At 42.2% G+C, this 26,868-nt stretch overlaps 1 protein-coding gene across 2 annotated transcripts in view; it reads right to left on the minus strand.

The window, feature by feature from the left end:
* Positions 1-611: 611 nt before the first annotated feature.
* The window catches only part of LOC133108014 (fibroblast growth factor 12-like), a 47,389-nt gene continuing 21,132 nt past the window's right edge, over positions 612-26,868 (minus strand). For both annotated transcript variants that reach the window (XM_061217417.1, XM_061217416.1), the window contains exons 2-5: positions 14,916-15,026; positions 11,559-11,662; positions 3,145-3,343; positions 612-2,686 (exon numbers count right to left, since the gene is read on the minus strand). In XM_061217417.1, coding sequence (XP_061073401.1) covers positions 2,553-2,686; positions 3,145-3,343; positions 11,559-11,662; positions 14,916-15,026 — 548 coding nt within the window. In that variant the 3' untranslated portion in view covers positions 612-2,552. The remainder of the gene's footprint in view (positions 2,687-3,144; positions 3,344-11,558; positions 11,663-14,915; positions 15,027-26,868) is intronic.

A 26,868-nucleotide genomic window follows, 5' to 3' on the forward strand; every position in this document is an offset into this window, starting at 1 on the left:
CGTGCTGTACTCTAACTTCCCAATAGACTCAATCTCCCAGCATGCTCTTGCTTTACAGCAATCCTCTGAACTGCACCCCCATTATATTGCCAACACATTCTGATCTCCCAACATCCATCATCCCATCTCATATCACCCTGTTATGTCCTAACATATTAAGACTTTGTATGTCTTTATGTACCCAATACTATCCCATACCAAACCTACTAGCATGCTCCCACATGGTAAAACACATCAGGGCCATTACGCAACATTGTTAAGTAAGAAAGAAAGGCTCACCTGGCACCATGCCTGCTCATTCAGGTAACAGCACCAGACTTACCTGATTGATTGCAGGTGAGCCATCCATCAACTCCATCCATCAAGTTCACATGCAGTCAGATGTTGTGTGACTTTGTCACTATAATACAGTCCGGTATGTGCATTGTGTGCAAAATGCCTGTGTATCTGTGTGAAAGTGGAGGCTGAGAGATTGTGTATTTGTCTGGGGAGGGTTTATATACCATGTGTGCCTGTGTGAGTATTGTGTGTGTGTGTGTGTGTGTGTGTGTGTGTGTGTGTGTGTGTGTGTGTGTGTGCCTGTAGTCAGAGAAAAGCAGCATAGAGAGGCGTATTTTGTATTGTCCGTTTTTATTTTTAAATGATCTTTTGGCCTATTTTCATTGTTTTTTTTTCTGCTTCATATTTCATAATGCATATGAAGGTGTTTCTTAAAGGTGCAAAAATCAGCAAGCACAAATAAACAGTTCAGTATCCCCAGATGCTAAACCCCCCGTCTTACCTTCCAGTGAATGGGTAGTGTCAGTGCAGGGTCGGTGTCACACACACACAGTGCACACTGGCACTCTCACCTGGCCAGCGGACACATGCACTGCTGTCCTGGCTCCACAGACACACACCCTCCCCCCTTTTGGCCAATGAACTCTGACGCTCACATGATCCTGGTGTCACTCCCCCAGTGGAAGACTCTCAAAGACATTACAGATACTTGTGGAAGAAGCCTTCATGTCCTTCATGAAGTTGATGAAATGCAGAACATAGCTTGAATTAAATTGGGGGGGGAAATCTGCTGAGGCCGAGCTAATCGGGACGCATCATTTTGTGTAGAACTATTTCCATAAGCAATTTTTGTGTGTAATCATGAGATCAGTTAAAAGTGTTGATTCAGCTCACCACCTTCAGGGAAACACTGTTTCTGGACTCTATCTCCAGTCCTCATGTTATGCGGGTGCTTCGGTCTTATCACCTGTGTTATCGTCCCTGTTAGCGTATCCTACAAATGTCAAACAACTATTTGTTTGCACAATGCCAGCTCTGAACTAATTTCTATTACCAATCAGGCTGATTTCTAGTTATAATAGAAAAGATACAGATACAGAAATATTGGGTTGATCACAGTCCATTTCATACAACTGTCCATGCTATACACAAGAATGGCCGAGGGCCAGGTTTGCTCCATAAATCCAACTCTATCACTTTCCTTTAAAATGGAACCTCCTTCATGATGGTGAACAATTTAGATTCTATTCCCAGGCTATTTAGCTCTATAGTCAATAAACACACCAAAAGCACTTTAAAAAAAAATCTGGAACATTCTTAATTCCACTGGTATTCATGCAATCACAGGAGATATAGAAACCAGGACTGAACTTGTGTCCAGAAAAAATAGCAGACCTGATCTTATATAACCAAGGCATTCTTTGTGGAAAGACCCAATGCAATACTATGACATGCCCCCCCCCCCCCCTCAACTGATTTATGTGAGTGAGTGGGTTCTCTAAGTTATTGACTGGGTAAATTCTGGGGCAGGGCATCTGCAGACAGAGACAATAAGTCAACACATTGGAAACCTCTTTTATCTCTTTTTAGCATTGCATATGGCTGTAACTTTCATGGGCACAAGTGTAGAGGCCTCCATGATCCTTCACAAGACCTAGGACAGAACATCCCCGTTGAGAGACCACTGTCTCCCATCTTGGAGAAAGCATCTTTGATTACACCTATCTAAGATACTTTATGATTACACTACAAGATGAACAGGGAGGTCTGTCCTGACCCCCCAGAAAGCCCTCAGGACAGTGTGCCCTTCTAACAAACAGAGACATCTCCAACATCTGACAGTTTGGCAGTTATGCATCCAATGCCAAAAACATTCCTAACTGTCCTAAAATAAACCATAATAATGATGCGAAGAATAAGAGCAATAATGAATAATAACAATATTATTATTCATGGAAGTAACAACACATATAAGCAGGTGAAAGAACCGCAGCATTCATAAATTAATGCGTGAAAGTCTAACATGGCTTAAAGCTTATTTGGGAGTTTTAACTTTGAAACACTAATACTGTAGAGAAGAGAGGAACCTCCTGCTGCCACACAGCAGACTTTTGCATAAAATGTAAATTCATGTCCTGATTTCAAATATTTTTCCTTTTTGTCTAAAATATTTCACAGGCAAGAATTCAGTTTTTTGTCTTCTTTTCATTTTTGTTGGAACAATGTGTAAGAAATGAAGGAGTTGGGATCCAGGGTGGTCTTCCGAGGTGCAGCTAAGAGCCATCCTCCTCTGTATTGTCCTCCTGGTTCACCACTTTGCCGCCGTTCATGGTGGGAGTTCCTGAACTTTTCCTGGAGCGCTGCTTCTCCTCGATTTCATGCAGTGATGGCTCTTTGTACATGCACACTACAGAGGAGAGGAGATGGGTCAGAATTACACTTCAACACAAAACTGAGAGAGCACAGATACAGTCATATACCATAAGTATATGGCTATAGCTCATAGCTATGATTGTGGAGAGGGAGCCAAAGTAAGGTTTATGTATCTGATAGGGGTGGGGGGTGGGGAGTCCTGATTGGACCCATGATGAGCCGCAATGCTTTTTCATCAAATGTAAAGGTTTCTGAGAGTCTTGTATGTACTGGTGCCTTCACTGTCATCAACATTTAGACACTGGTAGGTCATTCTCAGACAAAAGTTTAGCAGCATGACTGTGTACATTTTGTTTTTGGAGTCAGGGTCAGGAATATTGAGTTACCCTGGGGAAGGGCCACAGAGTGGGGTGGAAGTTACACAGATCATTTTACTATATTTCCTTTCATCTGACAAATGCACCTGTCATAAGTATATGATATGAGTCTTACCTTCAATAGGTCTGGGAACAAAATGTGAGCAAGGCTTGGTCTTCTTAACCCGGTTCCCCTTCATCACCTGACCATCCTTGGTAAGGCCCAGGAACCAGGCTCTGCCAGACTCATGCTGCCGGTACACCGTGGATGAGTAGATGACGTAGTAATTCTCAAACACAGACTCCTTGAACTTACACTCTGCAGTGAACACATCCTGGGAAACAGGGGGAAAGATAGAGTTGTTTGAATTGCGTGACACAGAGCTATGAGAGAGCATGTTCTGAGGTGGTTATCCCAGTGGAGCCCCACAATACACCAGAGTTGCTGATTGCAATGCATTTTTAGATGAGTTGGAAATAGCACCACTGCTCTATTTCTGAAAGTAACAAGCCAGTGAACAGTCCCCCCCACCCCCCACTGAAGCTGAAAGAGAGGCCCATGATAGAGCGCACACCAGAATCAACGTTGTTTTTCTCATCGATTGCTCTGCCACAGTGTGAAATAAATGACGTGTACAAACCTGTCAGATAGGTGTCGAGTGACAGTCATTTAGGGTTGGTATGATAATCACTTCGCCTCTTCTGCACTCAAAATCCTAAACTCACCCCCTTTACCCATCTTAAGTCTCTCAGCAGGGGTGGTGATGAGCTGACTCTGAGAATACCAGCAGGAATATAATGTTACATAAAGATTACATAAGTGCAGGAGAATGAGAAACCCAGGCAAGATCTACACAGGGACCCAGAGAGCAGCGCCATGGTTACAGGCCCCTCCCACAATGACAGCACTCAGGCTGTGTTCCAAACCCTTCACTGCCAACACAGCTGTCAATCACCTGACTGCATCCTCCCCAGACCCTGCTGGGGCTCTGAGCCAACGGAGCTGTGCTTAGTACCCAGAGGGTCATGGGCTTGAGTCCCAGTTGGTTAGTCTTTTCTCCTGGTACTTCTCTATAGTTCCAGTCATTCTAACACGCTTTAATCAGACAGAATAGATTCTGTCAGATTAAGAGAGAGAGAAAGACAGATTCTACGCAAAAAAAATCATCATTGATATGGTGTGGAGCACTTGGTTAAAATTGTCAGTGAGTGTCAGAACCCCACAGAATTCACTTGTAGACCTGCTTTAAATGGAGAGGTTTATTGGTGTGACATTTTGACACTGTTACACACTGTACTTGATCCACCCATGCAGATAATTGTTTTTCTGTTCTTATAGCTGAAGCCCAGTGGGAAAGCTGGCTCTAGTAGTTGGGTGGGCTGGGAAATACTGTTTCAGTTGAAGCAGATACCTACAATGCCTTTACATAGTGCACAGTCAGACTGACAGTAAACCTGATCGATCCACCAACCTGAGAGACACACGTCCTGCTTCCAGACTATCCCCGGAATGTTACATTAGATATTTTCAGCACATACAGTTGTCCATTGGAGGTTGGACATCCATCGAATGTTATTGTTAGAATGACTGGGATTCCAAAGAGCTAAGGCAGTATTCAGGCATGCTACCTACAGAACACACACAGACGCACACACCCACACACACACACACACACACACACACACACACACACTCACACAGACACATACACCCACCCACACACACACAGACACACATACACACACACTCAAACACACACACACACAGACATATACACACACACACACAGATGCATACACACACACACACACAGACACACATACCACGAGAAAGCGATGCACAGATAGGTGTATCTCAGGAAACAGTTCACAGCTGTAGTGTGTGCAGTGTGGTTATCTGGGCTCAGTGACAGCCTCCTCCAACAGGAGCAGTAGCTGCATATCCATGTGTAGGTTAGCAGAGCGAGCCAAACATGTGGTGGTAGCAGCCTCACCGCAGTGACAGGAAGTCAACAGGAAGTACTAACTCACCCTTTAACGTTCCACCTCAAGTAGTAGTGTCACTTGCAGAGCAATAAGCAGCTTCAGATCACAGCTGCTCAAGTGGAAAATAGGTTGACAGGTTGATCTGACCTGGGTGTTTAATAGGTATTAGGAATAATGTATTTTAGCCAGTGTGAATAAAACCATTTATGTTGGAATGGTATATTATTTTGTGTGATTTAAGAAATCAGATTTATTTCCCCCATCCAGCTTTCCTCATGTTTGAGAATTTGGGGTGACATGGCTCAGGCAGTAAGAGCAGTCGTCTGGCAGTCGGAGGGTTGCCGGTTCGATCCCCCGCCCGGGCTGTGTCGAAGTGTCCCTGAGCAAGACACCTAACCCCCAAATGCTCCTGGCGAGCTGGTCGGCGCCTTGCATGGCAGCCAATCGCCGTCGGTGTGTGAGTGCGTGAGTGTGTGTATGAATGGGTGGATGAGAAGCATCAATTGTACAGCGCTTTGGATAAAGGCGCTATATAAATGCCAACCATTTACCATTTAGAATTTGAGTGACTGTGGAAGTGAACTGTGTATTTCTTCTTAGTAAGGAGAGGGGAAAGAAGCACCGAGACACCAGTTTCTCAGGGTTTATCTTGAAGGTTAAGAATACATTGGAGCCTGTTCAAAGAATAAAACCCTGCAAAGAGTAAATCAAATCTAATAAAATAAAAAATAAAATTCTATCCCAATTCAGCCAGAGTTCAGAAGATAAAGCGGCCATAAATGTGGAATTAAAATCACATACTCTCCTGCACTTTACATTTGGGCACAGGTTTTGTGAAACAGATAGACACCTAATAAACCTATTTTAGGAGCTCCACCTAGTTTTGAGTTTCATACTTAATTATTCTGAAGGTGAGGGTGTTAGAACTTTAATAGACAGAGGTAATGTGCCAATGGAAGGGATAAGAACTGTATGTCGTGATATCTGCACAGGGATACAGGGTGTGTAGGGAGCAGGGGTTGGCTAGGTGTTTAGAGGGGTATGGGGGGCAGGGATAAGGCTGCAAGGGTTGGGTAGGAGTGTGGGGAGCAGGGGTATATGTGCAGATAATGGTGGGTGGGTCTAATGGTCCTCTGAATTCATCTCTTCGTAAGGTGAATGCTATCAAACTACAGCGAGTGTCAGAACAGTAAAGTAGGTCAGTTAGAGTGCACTAAATAATGGAGGACAGTCTATTCACAGTGAGCTCCTTCAGTCCTTCGGTGTTGAACACACCAACTTCAACCACCAACATTTACATTTACATTTACATTTTTGTCATTTGGCAGACGCTTTTAATCTAAAGCGACTTACAAGTGCATAGGTTCTACCACAAGTCAAAGCATCACATCCAAAACTAGGAAAACACAAATGGAATGCTGTTCTAAACATAGTCGTCATCATAAGTGCAAATTTTATTTTATTTTTTAATTTTTTTGGGGGGGGGGGGTTAGACAAGGATAGGGATATCAGAAAGGAGGGGCAGGGGAAATCAGGAGGGAGGACTAAGGTAGAGTTTGAAAGGTGGGTTTTGAGTCGAAATAGGGGGAGGGATTCTGCTGTCCTGACAGTGGTAGGCAAGTCATTCCACAACTGAGGAACCAGAACGGAAATGAATATTTGGAAATCTCAAATGTGTTATTTTATACTAACACGCACAAAAAAATGAAAATAAGTCTAGGGTGCCTAAGACTTTTGCACAGTACTGTATATACAATCTGCATGGGGCTGACAAAGCAGTGACGATCACTCTCATTCCAAAGATAGAAGGTGAGTGTCAGTCTCCCTGTCCCTCCTGGTGAGGGGAAGGGGTCAATGGGAGCTCTATGATGGCTGGACAGCGCCAATTTAGCAGACTAGGCTCCACTAAATCAATGGCTTGCAAACTATACAGGGCAGGGTCTGAACAGGAGTACAGACTGAACTATCTATAGTGCTGAGGGGCGAAGCTCTGTCAGGTGGAAAAAACACCACAGCCGTCAAACTGTGAAACACGCCTGTAACATCAACGCAGGTGACTGTAAAAATAGGGGCAGGAGTTCCCCACAGCGTGAATTTGGGGACAGGTGATATCACTCTGACGTCAGTGTCTGACCTGTGACACCTCTCCTCCCTGAGACCTTTCCCAATACCAAAATGTGCATGTCTCGAGTTTTCTTGTTGTGATGTTTAATTGTTTGCTTATGAGCCGAGGTTTTTTTTCCTAATCCCACACTGGGCCCCCATAAAGGAGCCCAGTTTGGGGAGTTGTATTTTTTTCTCCCCCCATTGTTTCTTTCTTATCTAATGATAGTTCTCCTGCTCCTGTCTCCCTCCCCATGTTGGCCACGAAATGGCCTCTGTATGTTTCTTGGACGGGATGAAACTGTCAACTGTAATTTCGTTGCTCTGTACTGTGCAATGACAATAAAGCTATTCCATTCCATTCCATTCCATTCTATTCCATTCCATTCCAGTGATGTCATACCCCTACTCCCCTGAGTAATGTCAGTGTGGAAGCCACAAGTGGCCACAAACTGGCTGTTGTCCTCTTGGGGAACAAAACTCTGAACTTTAACCTTCCATCCTTCAGACAAGGCAGCCCAGCACACAGATACAGACTCAAGCCTGATTTATACTCGTCGCACAAACCTTGCGATAATTGTCCTGTGACTCAAATAAAAGTGTCTCACAGTGTTTTGCATTTATACTTAGGCAAAGGTCTGCAATGAGGGTTCTGTTGTATCTATGGTAACAAGATGCCAGTTGATGTTTACATGACTGTGTCCGCGACATCACAAAATTCTGCAGGTGCGTGATACTGAGAAAAAGTGTTGTACAACACGCTTTTCAGTTGAAAATGCATAATTTATAAATCAGTCTTTAGACAGACCGCACTGTTACAACCACAAGGAGAACACTGCTGAGGGAACTCAAACACAGTGGAAAAGCATTTGCAACAAGACAGAAGACAGACGCAGGTGAAGACGTATTTCACATATGGCTCCTGCATGTCTCTCAGAGCTCCTGTCAGAAGAGCTGGAGCAGGTTGTCCCTCAGAGACTGCTGGTGGAAGAAGGCACAAGTTGATTTTTTCATTTACGAGGGGGTGCTGCAGTCTGACTCAGCACAGTGGTGTCATAACTTCAAAAGACCACTGCATTGTTTCCCTGTGTTACTGACCAATGGGTTCCATACATAACTGATCTGCTCGGTCTGTTCATTTGTTGAGTGTCCACTGAGAGTTCTTACGCCACACTTCTAGACTAATTAAAAGTCATGATCCTGGCAGTACCCTCCGATTTGCACAGAAATGTGAACTCCAAGCCAAAGGTGAAATTACTTGTGACTTACTTGAAAAAGGCACACAGCCTACTGGGACCCAGAAGATTAGTGGTTCAAGCCCCACTGTAGCCACAGTTGTTGAGCTGTTGTCAAGGCCCTTAACACCATATTGTTCCAGGAGGAATTGACAACTGCTTAGTCTCATTAACTGTAAGTCGCTTTGGATAAAAGTGTCAGCGAAATAACTGCAATAAATAATAACAGTGACCACATGAGGTGTTTTTTTGTTTTGTTTTGTTTCTTTTGTTGACAGGATATTATAGAAACAGCGACCGTTTCATTTATTCTCACAATCATCTCCAGGGGAACAATACAGAGCTTACTCCGCAAAGGTGCCATTTAAAATGAAATTAGATATACACACTTTCCTGTGATCAATAAATAAGCCACATATTTCAAAGCCTATCAGATCCTCTGAGTCATCTTTGGGGAAACCAGCTACCTATTGGCTGCCCTCCATAGCCTGGAGGACAGTGAATGGCCACTGATACACCCCAGAGACTGTGGAGGGCCAGAAGAGTTATGATATTACTTAGATTTACAATCTATGGATTCTTAATATTAGTAATATTTCCACACTGTGATCACTGCCCTTATTTCTTGTGTACAGGCATTGCCAGGTAGGTTTTTTCTGTGGAAATAAAGCTGTTTGAATTTTACTGGCTTGCTCCAGAGCTATGCTGTTGGCTTGGGCACAGAGACTTCAGCAGGACATAGGCTGTCATTACTGTTCTCAATCTAAACCTCCAGTTGCACACTTTACCATGGTCATCATTTTCTCCATCCTAAAGAACTTCACACCGTTCTGAATTTGAATAACATTTTGTTTAGTAAAATTTGCTATTCAAATAGGAATTACATAAATGTACAATACATTGGCATCAGTACTGATTCCGAATATCATTTACCCAATATGGTAGCTGAATTTCCAAACACAGCGAATACCTCTGAGAAAGTATTGGTAGAATAATATGCAGCAGGAAGGGAGGGGAGGGGGAACTGTCAATGTGAATGTTATACAGCCTGGGAGGCCTTCAGGAGTCACACATCCAGTTCCCTAACTGTTATGCTGCACTGCCTTCAAACAGCAGAACATAAAGCCACTGTCTATAATAAGAATATGACACTACACAGATGACACTACACAGATGATACACAGATCATTTCTTCATGAGATAACCTGTCAAACTATGTGAGGGAGGGTCATATTTGAAGTTTACACATGACACCCCTGCTCCTAAGGGAGTGAATGATGTTTTTATTCCACTTTACTTTTAAATATTTTTTATTTTGATTTTTGTTTGTTTTCTTAAAGTTTTGCCGCGAGTGTAAATTATTGACATTATACTAGAGAATATTATGGTATCCATTCAAATATACTCCTAAAACCCAGCAATCAAATTTTTCCCTCTTTTGGGGACATCGTCACCCAAGATACTTGCATTATTTCAACAAAAATAAAACGTTAACTTTCTGCCAGCTCTCAAGAAGATATGAAATATGTAAAGCAACTTAATAGAGCACACAGGCATAATGGATGTGTGTACCAAAGTAGAAGTCAGCTCTTAGTACTCTAAAGAAGTCAAATAATGTCAAAACACCAGTACCGCTATGTCTGTGCCTGTCTCTCTACAATCATTAAGATACAGGGGATTCCAGGTTAGAGGTTTATCACTAATGAGCCCTTTCTTAGAGTTAGTCTATTTTACATTGTCAAGCACCTGCCCTCTTGTCAGCACTCTTTGATTACCAATAGATGTTTGACTCAGCCATAACGATTCATGAAATGGCCATTGGTCAGAGCAATACCTTTCTGTGTGTATTTTATCACACATATTACCGCCCCAGTACACCTCAGCTGTAACGCTAATGGTGAATTTGGAGCAGCAAGTTCATGCCTATGTATAGTCTATCTATCCCTTCCTGCGACGACTCTCTGGGATTTACATGTCAATTTGAGCACACTTCTAAAATAGCCCCGGGAAGCAGCACCTGAGCGTAGAGAGGCTGTGACGCCCCGCCTCCCTCTGTGACAAGCACGTGAGCAGCAGTGCCAGTGGCGACAGTTAATGGAAGCGGACAACTTACCGTTAGACACGTAATTATAAACAACTTCATTTCCATGTTTTCACAAGATACAGAATCGTTCTAGTGAAGCAGGGTTAACTCGGCTAGTTCGCTAAGAAAACGAAGGCTCGTAGCAGGTTACCGCGACAATGCTCCCTGATGACGTAACCCTCAAATTCAAAAGGAAATTCTTTAGCTGACTGGTAACGCGTTTGTCTCACAAAAATCTTTGAACGAATGTTAAAATGCGAATGTTTAAACGAATGCTGAGGTTAAAATCCCACCTGGGAGCGGACAATCTCGTTACTCTAATTCAAAAAATAATTCCCCATTATCAGCTGTTTACATTCAGTTGACTGCATCCATGATTCTCCACTTAACAGGAAAACATTTAAATGATTAAAAACCAACCACAGTGTGTTTTGTGTTTTAATGTGGAGTTTAAAGGGGTACTGTAAAAGGCTAAGCAGGCTGAATTAAGAGAAAATGAATTACCTCCTAATGGGCTCTAATTCTAAGCTTCACATATGTCTTTCTCCAGGGCCACTAATGGCACCAATCTCTCATACCTCCATTAAAGGAACAGCACAGTCAGGTAGGTCCAGTTTGACCAGCCAACAGAAAATAATTGTTCAGCAAACACAGTAAAGGCTTAAAATCCTCCACAGTGTGGTTACCCCCATGTGAAGGATTAGACCTGAGGTAATGTGTACTGAGAAAGGTAACACCACAACCAACGCAAACCTTTACTAACGGCCTTACTGCAACAGTGCTGCACTGACACAGCCACGCATCAGCAGGGTCAACCTATGAGTACAACCCTGTACAGACACCACTGCACCCTGACAGCAATACACTTCAACACACGTGCTGCCGTAAGGCCAACATGGCCATAAATGTTATAAAAATAAAAGTATAAGACACACTTCCAGACATTGTGACATACGTACAGACATGCACATAGCTAAATCACAATTTCACCACAAAATCACACTCACACACTTGCACACACACCCATACACACACACGCACACACTCACACTCTTACACACACTCACACACACACACACACACACACACACTCACTCACACACACACACACACACACACTGGGAGGAGGAACGCAGGTCTTACTGAGGTGTACATGAACCCCTCTCCGTTCATGGCTGCATAGAGGCCAGCCTTCACTCCCTGGATGGCCACCACCCGCAGTCCTACCGGGATCAGGTTAAACAGGGCTGAAAAACACAACGCGCCGTCACACACCTGCACCCTGCCACCGTCACACCCGTCCGGTCATCTCCTGCATGCGTCACAATCTATGCAGAAACATATCTGAGGATCAAAAGCAATACTAATGAATTATTTTGTGGGACAGAAAATGAATGAAAATCTTGCAAACACACCATACAAATGTAAATACATTTGATGCAAGCTGAGAAGATGTAAAATGGGATGAGTGAAAGGACGAGTGCTGTGTCCAAACTCCTCTCGCAGTGATCCCCATCCGCTACACTGCCTGCTGAACACTGCCTGTGTACAAGCACACATACTGTACTTCCTGTCTTCATATCCCACCATTCTGTCAATGCAAAAGGTGAACGCAGCGTGCAAAATTGGCTCAGTTTAAATGAGTAGAAGATTTCTTTATATCCTGCATACTTTAGTTTATTACATAAAAGATTTGTCTATCCTAGTTATGGTAAACAGCCTAGCAAAATATATTTTCTTTGAATCTCGCTTGTGAAATGATCAAAGATGAAAAATGACCATGTTATAGCATTGAATCACTGATTTTCGCTGAAACCGCTAGATGAATCTCCTAGCATTAGGTAGACATAACCATTCGGCTGGCAGGAGTAGGATGGTGTGAGGCACTTGTGATGTGGGGCTCTGGAGGTGGCTGTTTGTTGGCAGGTACACAGCCAGTGCTGGATCAGTCACACACCCAGGCTTCAGCTCCTGTCAGCCCACTATACTGTTGCATTATGGACCATTTCTTTCCAGAGGGATCTTACTCCAAGCGTGGGTTGAAATGTGTGCAAATATAGAATGTGAAGAGGTTCTGTCAACAGGCCTCTACAAAAGAGTGGGCTCCCAGAACATTTCAGAGAACTGGGACAGGGGAATCATGGCACAGGGGAAATTGTATTTAATAATAATAACAATAATAATAATAATCATCATCATCATCATCATCTTTTTTGTAGTAGTAGTATTACACTTCCAAGGTAATCATGGTGGGGGTTTAGTTTATGGATATTTGCTTTTTATATTATATAATCAGAGATTGAATTTTGCTGGAAAACTAATGAAAACAGGGTCACTATAGAGCTGTGGCCATAAAACAAAAGTCTCAGTCTGTTGACTCTCTCCTTTCTGTCTCTCTACCCCTCTCATCGGACATTCTCCTGCCTCACACTGGAACTCCCAGAACCCAAGCAGCAGATTCCTGAGAACCCAAACCAATCCAACACATATCCCTGTACATTTCTAAGAAGGAATGTCCCATAATTATAAAATAGTTTCAAATAGAGGTAAAATTCCCTAGTAATCTGTAGAGGGATAAGCAGGTTGCGTGCTCTTGTGTGGGCCTGGCAGATAAATAGAGCTATGATGTAATCGATCAAGATAGAAAAGAGTGGATGAGATGAGAGGAGAAATCCCCCGGTGTGAGTGGGAGAAGATCTCCTCCCGAAACAGCCCCAGGCAGCAGCACGCCCGCTATTGCTCCTCCTTCCCCCATAAAGCATTCAACCGCAACACACACTCTCCTCTAATCTACCATCCCACTGTACTCCTACAACACCTCCAGCCAGAAACCTCTCAGCAACCGCAACACACACTCTCCCCTCTATTCTACCATCCCACTGTACTCCTACAACACCTCCAGCCAGAAACATCTCAGCAACCGCAACACACACTCCTCTAATCTACCATCCCACTGTACTCCTACAACACCTCCAGCCAGAAACCTCTCAGCAACCGCAACACACACTCTCCCCTCTATTCTACCATCCCACTGTACTCCTACAACACCTCCAGCCAGAAACATCTCAGCAACCAGAACAGGGAGAACTCATAAAAGAGTTATTCTGTCGTGTTCCTTCCATGTAAAGCTGAAGAGACAAGTGTGGAAGCCATGTTCGTATTGGGCTGGCTTCCTCTGTCCTCTCTCACAGCTCTCAGCGATGGATGGGGAGAGTGACTCATTTTGGGCAAGAAGAAGAGGTTATTGTTCATTTGCTGAGCTGTGGAAGCTGCTGTATGTCTTCATCTGTTTCGTTAACTCCATTCTCACAGCATGGCCCAATTCCACAGAAGAGTCTGACAATGAGCTGGACCCTCAACATTTACTAGAGCCATGTGCGGTTGTAGCCCACCCCACACCTGCCCCCCCAGGTCTCCCTGCATTCGGCGCCCTTTGTTTTTCAGGCTTCCTTCCTAGTCTTGTCGAGGGACGTTGTTCACTGCCTCCAGCCACCCGTTTCAATGTAAGTCAATGATAACAGTAAAATACGAAGTCAATCATTTTTTCCCAAAAATGCAGTCACAAAAGGTGTTTTTTATCTTTGTCTAATGTCTCTCCATTTCCTGATTTGTTAAGCTATTGTGTTATTTGGACAATATTTTGTGGACAATCAGGGACAGTTTGCATTACTGCTGAGTCAGTGTATCTCACGCGCTTAGTGGACACCCCGGACTAACGAACATATCAGGGTCCCCCTTTTCCCTACTGCACAGTCTCTGGCAGTCTTTGCACAACGTGGCAGCGCCCAAAACTTTCACTTCCACAGTGTCACAAAGGCTTTTCACAAGCCCATAGAAACCAGTGAAGGTGACGTCACATACACTTCCATATTTCTCTACAGTCTATAGCTGTGACTCATTTCTAATGAGGAACTGACTGACGGATCTTTCGCCTCATCAGCTGACATCTCCCAGCTCCCAAATTTCATGGTGCTAAACAACACCTTCACTCATGAGGAAGAAATTATATTAATAGTAACTTATTTCAGCTAAGGAAGTCAGGAAGAGGAGAATATGAGACGGATAACTGATGCTGCATAGGGCGATAGGAAACAGATTCCACGCATCTGACTGAGTTATTAATCTGCAGCTCAGGTGGTAGGAGGCAGGACAGGACGGGTGCTTGTGAAAGAGATGTGCGAGCAGCCGGCAGATGCATTGGGTCTGTGAGTCACAGGAGTACCAGCATTAATGTCAGGTCTGACAGGTGGAACGTTGTCATTTATTCTTTTCATTATGATTATGATTTTGGAACTTTGTCAACTGACAGTGAGATTTTGAATATCAGTACAATGTAACTCTGTGCTTGTCTTACTTAAACACACACCCACACACACTTGTAGTGAGAAGAATATAGAGCAATGCATGTATTCTATGATGTTGTTATGGCAGCCATGTCATCAACTTCCTGATGAATTGTGGACATGGTGCATGCTGGGAATTAGAGTTCCCCTGACTCACTGTAGTCGCTGTTCTCGTCCTTGCACCCGTCAATGGTGCCGTCTGGCAGCATCTGCAGGTAGAAGCCTTGCTGGCTGAACAGTCGGGTCACGATGCCTTTCAGCTGCGGCTCTGAAACACAACAACACCAGGATCAGACTCTGCGCCTCTTCACAACCGTCATCCATAATCAAACACAGAGCGAATCAGTTACACATGCATTCACATACATACGCATACACACATCAGTGTCACATACTGTAGACACACTGTATCAGTGTCACACAGATGTCAGTCACAACCATATCAATTTATCACACATACTGCATACTCAGAGACACAGCACAGTCACAAGTACAACAGACACACACACACACACAAACACACACACATACGAAAACACAGAATATAACCATCAATTAGAAGGAGGTAGATAGAGCCTGCAGTACAAAAATATGTGTTAGTAAGAAGGGGTGGGTCCAAGTGTAGGTTTTTCACAGGTGAGGTGAGGCTTAGACCCTCACAGGAGAAGAACAGTTCCCTGCAGGGTGTCCTCAGGTCCCCTTCACCCCTCTCTGCTCAATGTAACTCCCAAATTCAGCCAACCGGCCAAGCATAACGCACAAGAATCAGTTGACATGGCAGAGTATAACTTTCACATTCAGACCACTGGCTGTGACCAGTCCTGACATCTCCTTCATTGACTTGGCTTGAAATAGCCGAATGCTGTCGCTTCATGTGGGGCTGGTACTGGTTCAGGGCAGTCTGAGCTGACAGATATATGCTTACAGTGTCTGATGTGACAGCAGCCCCAACCTTCAGCTCCACTACTGAGCCCTTCACCACCAGTGAGTGCTCAACACCCACAGGCTTTGCTGCTGCACAATAACTGCACATTGAGACCCCGACTTCCCGAGTATTGTATTTTTGTTTCTGTGTGTGTGCGTGTGTGTGTATATGTGTTTGTGTGTGAGTTTAGAAACACATGCATGCCTGTACAGCTCGAGTAAACATGGGAGTACATATGGCTTCCTTAAATTTTCAGTGCAAAGGAAAGATATCTGTACAAATGTCATGTTTGATTTTACTGTTAAATGCGATAATATCTGTGAAATGAGGGCATGAATCTATACTCCTGCAATCAACACATTTGACAACAACACGCAGAAGCTATGGGAGCCACGCCAGTCTTAGCCTGCTTCACTGAGATAATTTAAGAATGAAATGAAAAGTAGGGTCAGGGTAACAGCATTACAGCAAGCCGGTGGTCTGCTCCTGTGTACGGGAGGAGTCCCACAGGGGGAGGGAGGTGGGGAGGAGACGACTGGCACAGCACACGGACAGAAACTCGGCTGCTGACCTAGCCTGACACCCTCACGACACACCTGTGAAGGGCTGGAGGAGGCGTCTTACAGTGAGGAAGAACAACAGCATGTTTCAGAGAGTCCAGTGCAGCGTTGCCATGTCAGTCATTCCAGCCCTCAGCACCTGAAGTGGAGGACCTGAGGCAGATCTCAGGGGCCTGTCCTTGATCACAGCTCAGATATATGATAAAAACATGGACACCGCACTCACTCTGCCAGACAGCTGAAACCCCACTATCCATAACTCTGAAATGAGCTGCAGCCCCTTTTCTGTGCGCCAAAACCACATCCACAAAGTGTCTGCACTGGGGTATGGTTCACTGATATAAACAGAGCAACCAATCTAATTCTACGCCCACACAGATTGAAAACACCCTGAAAGTGACCAGTCGATAATTGACATGTTGGTGCGCTGCAGAGGTGATGTTTCTCTGTTTATATAGTGCATGTTTTATACTGTGATAAAGAATTCAATAAAGATGTGTGCTAGGGTGAAAGGGCCATCTGTACATCTCTGATAAACAGATATTGACAGGAACAATACTATAATAAAACAACGTTCATATCACAGGATATATTTGAAGTGATAGTTTTTGGTGTTTTTGGTCGACTTGATAGAAAACAGCAGGTGAATAACGAAACAGGGGGGGGCTTTGCCAGAAAAGAGATCACCCTGGGGCTAACGAATTCACTTCGGGGAGATCTAAAATTCAATCACTGACCTGGTCTCCGCCGAACTGTTTTTTTCTTTGCCCTGCAGAAGCGAACTTTGCCGAAAACGCCAAAAATATGCCTGTCACACAGAGAGCGGGGGTCTTTACTAGGACTGGTGCGGCGTTTAGAAGTGGAAACCCGGTCGTTGTCGTTGTTGGCCTCCCTAGCTTGGCGTTTCTGTCGGATCAGAGAGCTGGCGATCGCCGCTGCCATCTCCCCGCGGGCTGAGGTGTTCCACAGAGGCAGATGCAGTGACTGCGCGCAATAATAGGAAAAACTGTACGACGGGTGCTGTAGATTGCGGTTGCTTGTAGTTATCCTCGCGCGTAAAATTTCCAAGGTGAGGAATCCGAATCTGAAAAATGTATCATCTTCTCGGAGCTGTCAAATGGCAGGACAATAACATTTCCACACTACCCCGGTGATATACGCGGTATCCTCTTCATTGTATGAAGGCAGTGTTCTGTATTTCAGTAGTTTGAGAGTGAGAGGGGACGCGGAAAACGCATGTAGCTAGTTATGTAAAACTATATGCCCTCGTCGGTTATTGCATGACGTCCACACAATTATGAATACAGAAACGATCCTTAATAAAACGCATTCCATTCTGAATTATCATGTAGGTGCATTTCTAAAACGATGTTACCGAACTTGCATATGGGCGCAATTCAATCCTAAAACTTAGACTTCTCCTGGGGAAAGCTACTTAATTTTTGTATTCAACAGTCTACTGGCAACCTTGTTGTCAAATTCATCGCTTTACAACTTTTAAAGTTCAACCGCAAACACCTGTCAAGCGGACCGCGAGGCAACTGCCAGCTCAGCCCAGCGCACAGTTGCTGCATTGCTTTTCGAGACTCGAAGCGCGAGTCGCCAGTCTGAGCCACAGAGCATCTTTCATGAATATGTTCAAGAGTAGCGTCAATTTTTTTATTTCAGTGATTAGAATATATTCGTTTTCCACGTAAAATCTCTTCACAAAATTATGAAAATGTTCAATATTTCCATTTTCCTATAAACCACTAAAATAAAATAAAAATATTCATTTCAAAAGCAGTTGAAGGAATCGGTCCTTCTCACTGAGCCAAATGAGTGCCTTGCTGCCCGGCTGCCTTTTCTCTCGCTACGCAATCCTACGTGATTGAGGTTTGGATGAGAAATTCTTAGAGGCAGAGAGGGCGTGAGGAGGGCGGGGACGTTTCTAACGGAGCGAGCTGCGGCATTAAAACAGAAGCTCACGGCTGTCCCTCAAAGTAAAACAGCCATACGAAGAGAACCTACCCCACACACCCCGCCATTTCAAGCTGTCAAACAGCCAATGAGACGTCGCGCGTGGCCTCAGTAATCCATCAGTGTTACTTATTAGCCTACAGTGATGCAGATCAGTCTCCATAGATGTTTAGAGTTTGTGGCACCTAGCCAAACCCCAACTTTTCTTGCACTACAACATTCATAGCGCTGTGAATAACATCGATTATGCAAATGTGAACAGGAATTACGTGTTTTATCTGAGAAATTAATCATTTGATTTTTTAAATTATATTTGATTGGTAGCTAATAGTTTCGCACAGCAATCAGTAATGTAACATTACCGTCTTTGATAAATATAAAGCCCATGATGGACAGATGAGAAGGGATCAATGCACTCTTACAACTATTGTGTGATGGATGCCCATTTTTCGATTATCTCCAGAATGATTAGATTTAAGGATGGCTAATCTACAAATAGTTCCACTGGCAGTCCATTCACACTGAGCAAGAGGCAAACCAGTCAGATCACGCAACAGCCCATTCCTCTAAGAGACGGCCCACATAGAGCCAGGGCCCTGTCCAGAGTTTAAAACAAATAACATGAGACCCACACATCCAAAAAAATAGGTATTATAAAGTACAGATCTCTTCAATACAGAGGTACCCTGCTATACTACCCAAACAGAGATTCCTCCCACCCACAGCTCCCAGTTCAGAGATGCCCTCTCTGAGTACACCTCTGCAATAGAAAGACCCACTCCCCCACACACACATACACACACACACACTGCTAATGCACTGAGAGCGAAAGTGTGTTGAATGATTTATGTGCATGCACATCGCAGAAAACAAATCACTAATTTAGATATTTCCCTCATGCAAAATTCACGAATGTAAAATATAACTGTATTTATAAAAAGAATCTAAAGATATCTCCGATAATTCAGCATGCATGGCAGCTACAAGAGATTGCGTGGCAGATGTCAAATCTTTTATTTATACCAATCACTCACGGTCGACTTTTCACTGAACTATTCATCTGTCCATTCAATTGTCATCTACCAATCAAACATTCGGTACTAATATTATGATATTTAAGAACATAAAATGTACTGTATTAAATGCATTTCCACTAGTGGCACTAGATAAAGATTCAAGTGACATGATGAACCCTCACCATCACCAAACATATTACCTACAGCTTTTGTGGGTGGATTTCTGAGCACACACATAATCAAACTGCAGTATTTCATGTTGATATAACAGCATATTCTAGTCGAGCAAACTTATGTGTTCGTCTGCAATTATTATTTGCTATATTGACCTTTTCAGGATAAGATGGCAGTTTTCCTGTGGTATACTATGTCAGTGAAGGTGTGTTGTTCTGGTTGGAGTGCCAAACACTCCTCCTCTACTTTTTTACAGAAGAGAGCAATCTGACATGCCTTCTGCAACAGCAGTAAACATCCACAACATTCATCATTTTTTAAAACTTAAATTCCCTTGTAGTCAGTCGTTTCTTCATCACAATGCAGAAATCATACAAGAATTGTCAGGCACGAAATTTGTATTATGAAGGATAGGTAGACAATATTTTGTTTTACCAGCAGAGGGCACCATCTGAACATAATTACCAATGAATCATTGTCTATGCTCAGACCACAAATTGCAGACAGAAGCATTGAGAAGTGGTTGGGTGAAATTTCATAGATAGACACTCAGTGAGCACTTTATTAGATTTATTTTTTAGACTTATCGGTCTTCTGCTGCTGTAGCCTATCCACGTGATTGGCTAATTAAATATTTGCTTTAAGCCGGAGTACAGGTCTACCTACTAAAGTAGTCACTGAGTGTACAGCACGAGAATAAAATAGAAGGGTAGAATATCACATCAGAATGACAATGATTGATAACAGAAATGAAAACAAAACAATTGAACAACAAAGCAATTATATGCACAGTTAGCCTAGTTTAATGTTTATTCTGTCAAAGATGCAGAACATGTAGAAAGATTAATAAAGTAAATATGACATTCAGGATATTTATTGCATTGACAACACACACACACAGCACCATTCTCAAAATACTAATATACTCACATGCTCACAGACCACCCAGACCACTTTTTTCCCTCCAAAGTGTCTGTTTGCACAGCATAATTCCCCAGAAAACCACTAATGCTCTCATAACTGAAGCAATCATTTTAATCCATTTACATCTGCATTTGATAAAAATGACACTTTTGAACAAACAAATGGCTTTTCTTAAATCAAGGTCAAGATACTAAAAATAGCCTTCCACTGTGGGGATTTATGAATAATGAATTTCTGCAGTCCAGAACATCAGTGGAGAGCTAGCTGCATTTCTCCTGTTCACTCTGGTCTCTCTGCTGCACAAATACTAAATCAGAAGAAAAATGAACATTTCCTTTGGAAAAGATAAAACATATCACAGTTACCCATACTGAAAATAAACAATAAAACTGCTTCGGATAAAAAAGTAGAATACACTTGCAAATGGGATTTGTATCCCATTTAGATAAATCTCCATTTTGGTGCTCAGTGAAAAGGCACCAGATGAGAGACATGTTTTGTGAAACTTGCCTTTTTTTATTTTTTGTCTTTGTGGTTTCATGAAAGTACACTACACTCTACACACATACACGTTAATGATGTTACGTGTATGTTTGTGTGTGTGTGTGTACATTATATATACTGTACCACGTAAACAACACAAATCATAAATATGACTATACATACATGAATATACATACACTCACTGAGCACTTTATTAGGTATTAATTAGACTTGTGTTGTAGACTTATTAAGTCTTCTGCTGCCTATCCACTTAGAGGTTTGATGCATTGTGTGTTCAGCGATGCTCTTCTGCGTACCACTGTTATAATGTGCGGTTATTTGTGTTACTGTCACCTTCCTGTCAGCTTCGACCAGTCTGACCCTTCCCCTCTGACCTCTCTTGCCTTCAGAACAGCTGCTTACTGGATGTTGTTAGTTTTTTGCACCATTCTCAGCAAACTCTAGAGACAGACTGTTGTGTGTGAAAGTCCAAGAAGAGCAGCTGTTTCTGAGATACTCAAACCACCCTTTCTGGCACAAACAATCATTCCATGATCAAAGTCACTTAGATCACATTTCTTCCCCATTCTGACATTTGGTCTGAAAAACAGCTGAATATCTTGACCATGACTTTTATGTATTAGTTGCTGCCACATGATTGGCTGATTAAATATTTGCATTACCAAGCTGGTGTACAGGTCTACCTAATAAAGTGTTCAGTGAGTGTATATAGGGGGTGTATTGTCACGATTCTGCAGAAACCCTTTGCTCAGAGTATGTTGTACTCCTACTTGTCCAGACAACAGTGCAGATTATCATGATAACTATCTTTGTGAATATTGGCTTACAATGTAAAGAAACATACTGAAAAAAATTATCAGTTTCCCAGTAATGAACAGTCAAATCTTAACTGAGCTTAAATTTCATGCATTTATGTCCCCATACATTCTTTCACTCTCTGTAAAACAAAACAGTTCCTGTTTTAAGGTTTGTGGGAGAGCATATACTCAGGAAAGATTGCACAAGCTAATGTGCCAAACAGAGTTATAGCTTGCACATGGATCAGCTAGAACAATTTCACACACAGATCAGAATACACTGTGACCCGATGCCTTCTGCATTCTTCACTCCTCTGTGTTCCTCAGCAGCCTGACTCTGACTCCCAGGAGACTGCACTGTGACTCCAATGTCAGATGACCTCACTATTGGCTACCAAGATTCACAGCAAGGTACAACCAAAGTGGACCACTTCAGCAGATACTTGTCTGACTAACTCAGCAGCCAACTCACACTGAGATTCTCTCTAAACTGTACAGAGACTCTGACTGTCAGAAGAGTGCACTTTTACCCACTCAGACTCCTCTGTGACTCACTGTGTGTAAGCCACTCTGTCCTCTGGATTAGGTCAGGTACATGTGAATGCCTAGTGACTATGCCCTTGAGACATAGACGCAGAGCTGAACTCAAAAAAGTGCTGTTTGAGAATCAATCACACGAGAATGACGCACAATCAGAATACAAGTGCATAACTATAGATATTCAGAATCAGTAACACAGCGCTACTATAGATATATTTTTTCTTTATGAAAAGAACAACAACAAAACAAATCTAAACGTGAGATTTTAAGCTTTTCATATCAACTGATGATATCGTTTGCTTGGATCTTGACATTTAATTTTACCAATAGCCAACAAAATCAGATAGTTGAGGGTTGTAGATCAAAAACTGTATATAACAGATGGTTTTAAAAACTCAGTAAAAATTAAAAGAAAAACTAAAAAAAAATCTATTCTTAATGTACAAGTTAAAGGCTTAACAAAAAGTTATAGGTAATTATTGTTGTACAATATTGTCTTCAAGGAAAAAATCGCCAGAAGTTCGAGCTCCTTGCAAGGTTGCTCTCCAAGGTGCTAAATATCCCTGCTACGCTCATCACATCCACACACCCTCACACCCTCACACACATCCACAAGTTTACGCATTAACACACATGTAGGCATACCCACTTAAGCATACGCACGCCTCTCAATAAGCAAGAGCACCGAAACCCAAATGTGCATTTACTACCCTATGTTTCAGGCTTTAGAGGTTTTAATATTTGTGTATGCCTATACTGTGATTAGCGAAATGATCGCGAAATGGAACGGTATATTTGAAACCGTTTAGGCCTCTAAAGAGGCTGCACACTAAGCACGCAATATTCCAATTACAGCCAATTACAAGAGCACAACGCATAATATCTCAAACTCTGTTTGTTCATGGACATTCAATACCATGAACTAACAGAAGTTTTGAGGCTACTTTCTGACGGCTCTGGGTGAACTTACAGCTGCGCTTTGTCGTCAGGGGGAACATTTATGACCTATCCATCCAGCCAGTGAAGACACGTGACAGTGAACACTTTGTAGGCTACCCATGTAACCATTGGCATGTATCCTTTCAAAACATGCCAGAATTGATAGTTTCGTCTTCATGTTTGCCGCCGCCGTCACAGCCGGCTGATTCAGCGTTGAGAGACATTTGGGAAAACGTACCGCAGCAGTGTCGCGAGTGCTTACACGAATCTCAGCGACCAATACAGCGAACAGTTTCAATGTTCAAAAGAAAGCATGCGATATAATGCCTCACCGCTGGTGCTTGTAGTCGGCTTCGATCGCTTTCCACAAAGACACTGCAGCATATGCGCTCCTTTCTTCAGGAAAAGCTTCAAAATCTTCATTGATTTGCGTTTGTGTGATCCTTTGTCAATCCAGGCAATATATAATATGGGTTTCCTGGAGAATCGCCGCCCGAGGATGACTGCCGTACCATCCAGATTCTGGGTTCAATTCATTCAAATTACGGAAATGGCATTCCATATCCATACGCTAAACCGAAGCATCTTGAGAGTTTTCACTGAAAGGCAGTTTGACAAAACAGACTGGGGCCTCAGTCGCGAGAAGCAAAAGGACGTCAGAATAATTTCCCAAAGCCCGTGTCCGTTTTACTATTGGACGTAAAATGAGGGTTACGCTCGACCGTGCATGCCGAGTTAAACAGCAGGGACATTAGTGGCGGGTTTTCCGCGGATGAGGTAATTCGAGCTGTTCATTCCCAGTGTTTCAAAGTGACGAAACCTCTGCGAGCTACAGATTGGTTGAACGGCGTATTATTCGGTATCTACTCGCTGGGAACGTGGAAATGAAGGTAAAGACTACGTCAGAAGATGCTTTTACGCTTAAAGGCGAATATGCTTTTCTGAAAAGACACAACGTTTAAAAGCGGGCTTTATAGTTGAATTGTTCAGAGGTTTTAATGTGATTTCATAATTAATCTCTCGTGCTCAATATAACATTTCCTCTGCGACAAGCTAGCATTGAGGATAAAATATTATGCGTCATATTTAATTTATGGCAATGCAGTGACGTGAAAGCCGCTGTGAAGGTCGACCTTGTGAGACATACATGTCCTATAGGCCTAGATATATTCATACAACTGACACACAATTAAGTCCTGACATTTTTCTGTTAAAATTTGGAATAAGTATTTCATTGTCTACAGTCTCTGTCAAGGACTAGATATACCCTCTATATAGGAAGGTAGCTGTGGGGGAAAAACAGATTGCTACCTTAAGTGACAAGCCAATTGAGAAAGTGTCCATACTTAAATATCTTGGTTTTATCCTTGAAGTTGTCTTTTACAGATCACATAGTGTCTTACAAACTCGGGTGAAAATGGGTTTGTATTTTAGAAACAAATCTTGTTTTTATTTTAGTGAAAGAAAATAATTAATTCAGCGACATTTCTTTCAGTTATTGATTATGTTGACACTCTATCCATGCATGATAATACATCATCAGATTCTGACCATGAATGTTAGATTCTGTTTTCCATGGAGCCTGGAGATTTATTTCAGTAGCACGTTTTTGCAGCTATCACTGTAATCTGTATAAGAGAGTTGGGCTGTCTTCACTGCACAGACAGAGAATAAACCACTGGTACATCTTTCTTTATAAGGCCTTCTTGCGAAAACGACCTCCTTATTTGTGCTCACTCCTGACTACAACCTTCAGTCACAGGGTCAGATTTTGTACAGTATCCATAGTACCCATACAGTGTTTGGTAAAATGGTTTTAACCCTTTCCACTTTGCCCCGCTAGAAGGCAATTTCAACTATTTTGTACTTGTCCTATAAAAGTGTCAATATCTCAAAAACGATTTACTAGACACAGATGGTTGAAGACTTAAATTAATGAAGAGGCTTGTACCATTCAGATATTTGAGACAGATTTATATCAGAGCATATATATACAGTGTACACAAACGATACACTAAAATACAAAAATTACAAAAAAAAATTACAAAATGCCGTTTTTATAGTTTAGCACTGAATATATCAGTTTCTAAGTCAAAGACCAACCCAGATCTACTTTATATTTGTGTACAACTTTTGTACAAAATCTGGTTAAGATATCGACAGGTATTCAAATTCCACATGCATTTTCCCAAAACAGTCCCCAAATCTCTCCAAACACAAAACATCTGCATATTTTTTGTCCAGATGCATGAATGATTAGAAAAGCTTATTTATCCATTGAATTGATGCAAAATGTGAAGAACATGTTACTATTTATTTACATATATGAGAGTATGTTTTTATAAAGCTTGCCCAAAGTGACCAAAAATCTCTCAAAAAAGGATTACTCACTTATTCACTCACAATGCTTTCTAACCAACCTGCATCACATCTAAAATGGAACTTAATTTCCAGGTTAACCAGAGCACAATTAGCCAGTACAATTACAGGTTTATCTATAGCAACTTGAAATCCTGTAATTAAGCACGTTTGCATATTCATCCTGCTATGTGAATGCAGAAATATTTCTAAACTGTCAGTCACCTGAATATGACACATTATACCTTGTTGGAAAGGATAGAAAACCCTGTACAAGAAGCTTACCATGTTTTACATTAGTTGGTACTGAAATGACCCAGCAATGCATTTACACAACATGATATTCACTTAGGTATAGTCCCAGCAAATGGATAGTTTTCTCAAAAATAGCTGGACAGAATGCAAAATAAACTTCAACATTAGTCAGAAAACAGTCATAGCTTCATAACCAGGTGGGATATTTGATTCCCAAAACATGTCTGTATCAAATATTTTGCAAAATAAACGGATATTTCTACCAAACCGGAAATATGTTGCCCGGATGTGCAATAAAAGTGAACAAAGAAAAAAAAAACCATGTGTTTATTCATGCATCTGAATTGTATATTTTTGTTCCTATATTAGAACTAGATTTTTTGACAGAGAGAAATGGTATCAAGGATTGTTAGAATATGCCTTTTATTGTCAGTGGCGAGATGAGGGTTGTAAAACGTGAGTGTGGCGAGGGAGAGTTTTATTGCCCTCCTTTGCTGTTCCTTCTGTTTTTTATGTTCTATAAATGTGAAAGCAAAAATAATTTGGGATGTCAACAACTCAACCACAAGGGGGCAAAGTGGATGGGTTAATGTCTTTGCACCTTGGTCATGGAATGATCAGCAAGGCCATCTCAAACTACACTCTTTCATAACGACAGATGGTTTTAAAAATAGGATTAAAGACCTTGAGGACACTGAATGTTAATGCTATGGAACCTAAGGATCTGATTATTCTTATTTTTCTTAATTTGTATTGTGGTGGTCTACTTTTAATGTTGTATTGTGTTTTTTAACGTTGATATATGAAACTTGTGCTGCTATTTTGCCCAATACTCCTGTGATTACTCCTGGTAAAATAAAGGTAAAATAAATTTCCCGTACCAGCCAGTTGAGAACACTGGATGAGGAAGTTGTTAAGTGGCAACTTCTTTCATCTAAAACATTTCCCTCAGTGCAGTGTACTTAGATCACTGGATGACATACATACTGCTGTGGTTTTGCTGAGTGTTTTCGGGAGCACACTTTTCAGGAAGTAAACCATACTTTTGAGGAAGTCCCACCGAGAGGATAATCACAGAGAGAATAATCAAGTCCAATTACAGTCAAATAATCTGAGGATTGGAAGATTGGAAAAGGATTGGTAAGAGCCCCAGTTCATG

This window comes from Conger conger, chromosome 13 (genome assembly GCF_963514075.1).
Source record: "Conger conger chromosome 13, fConCon1.1, whole genome shotgun sequence".
NCBI lineage: Eukaryota > Metazoa > Chordata > Actinopteri > Anguilliformes > Congridae > Conger > Conger conger.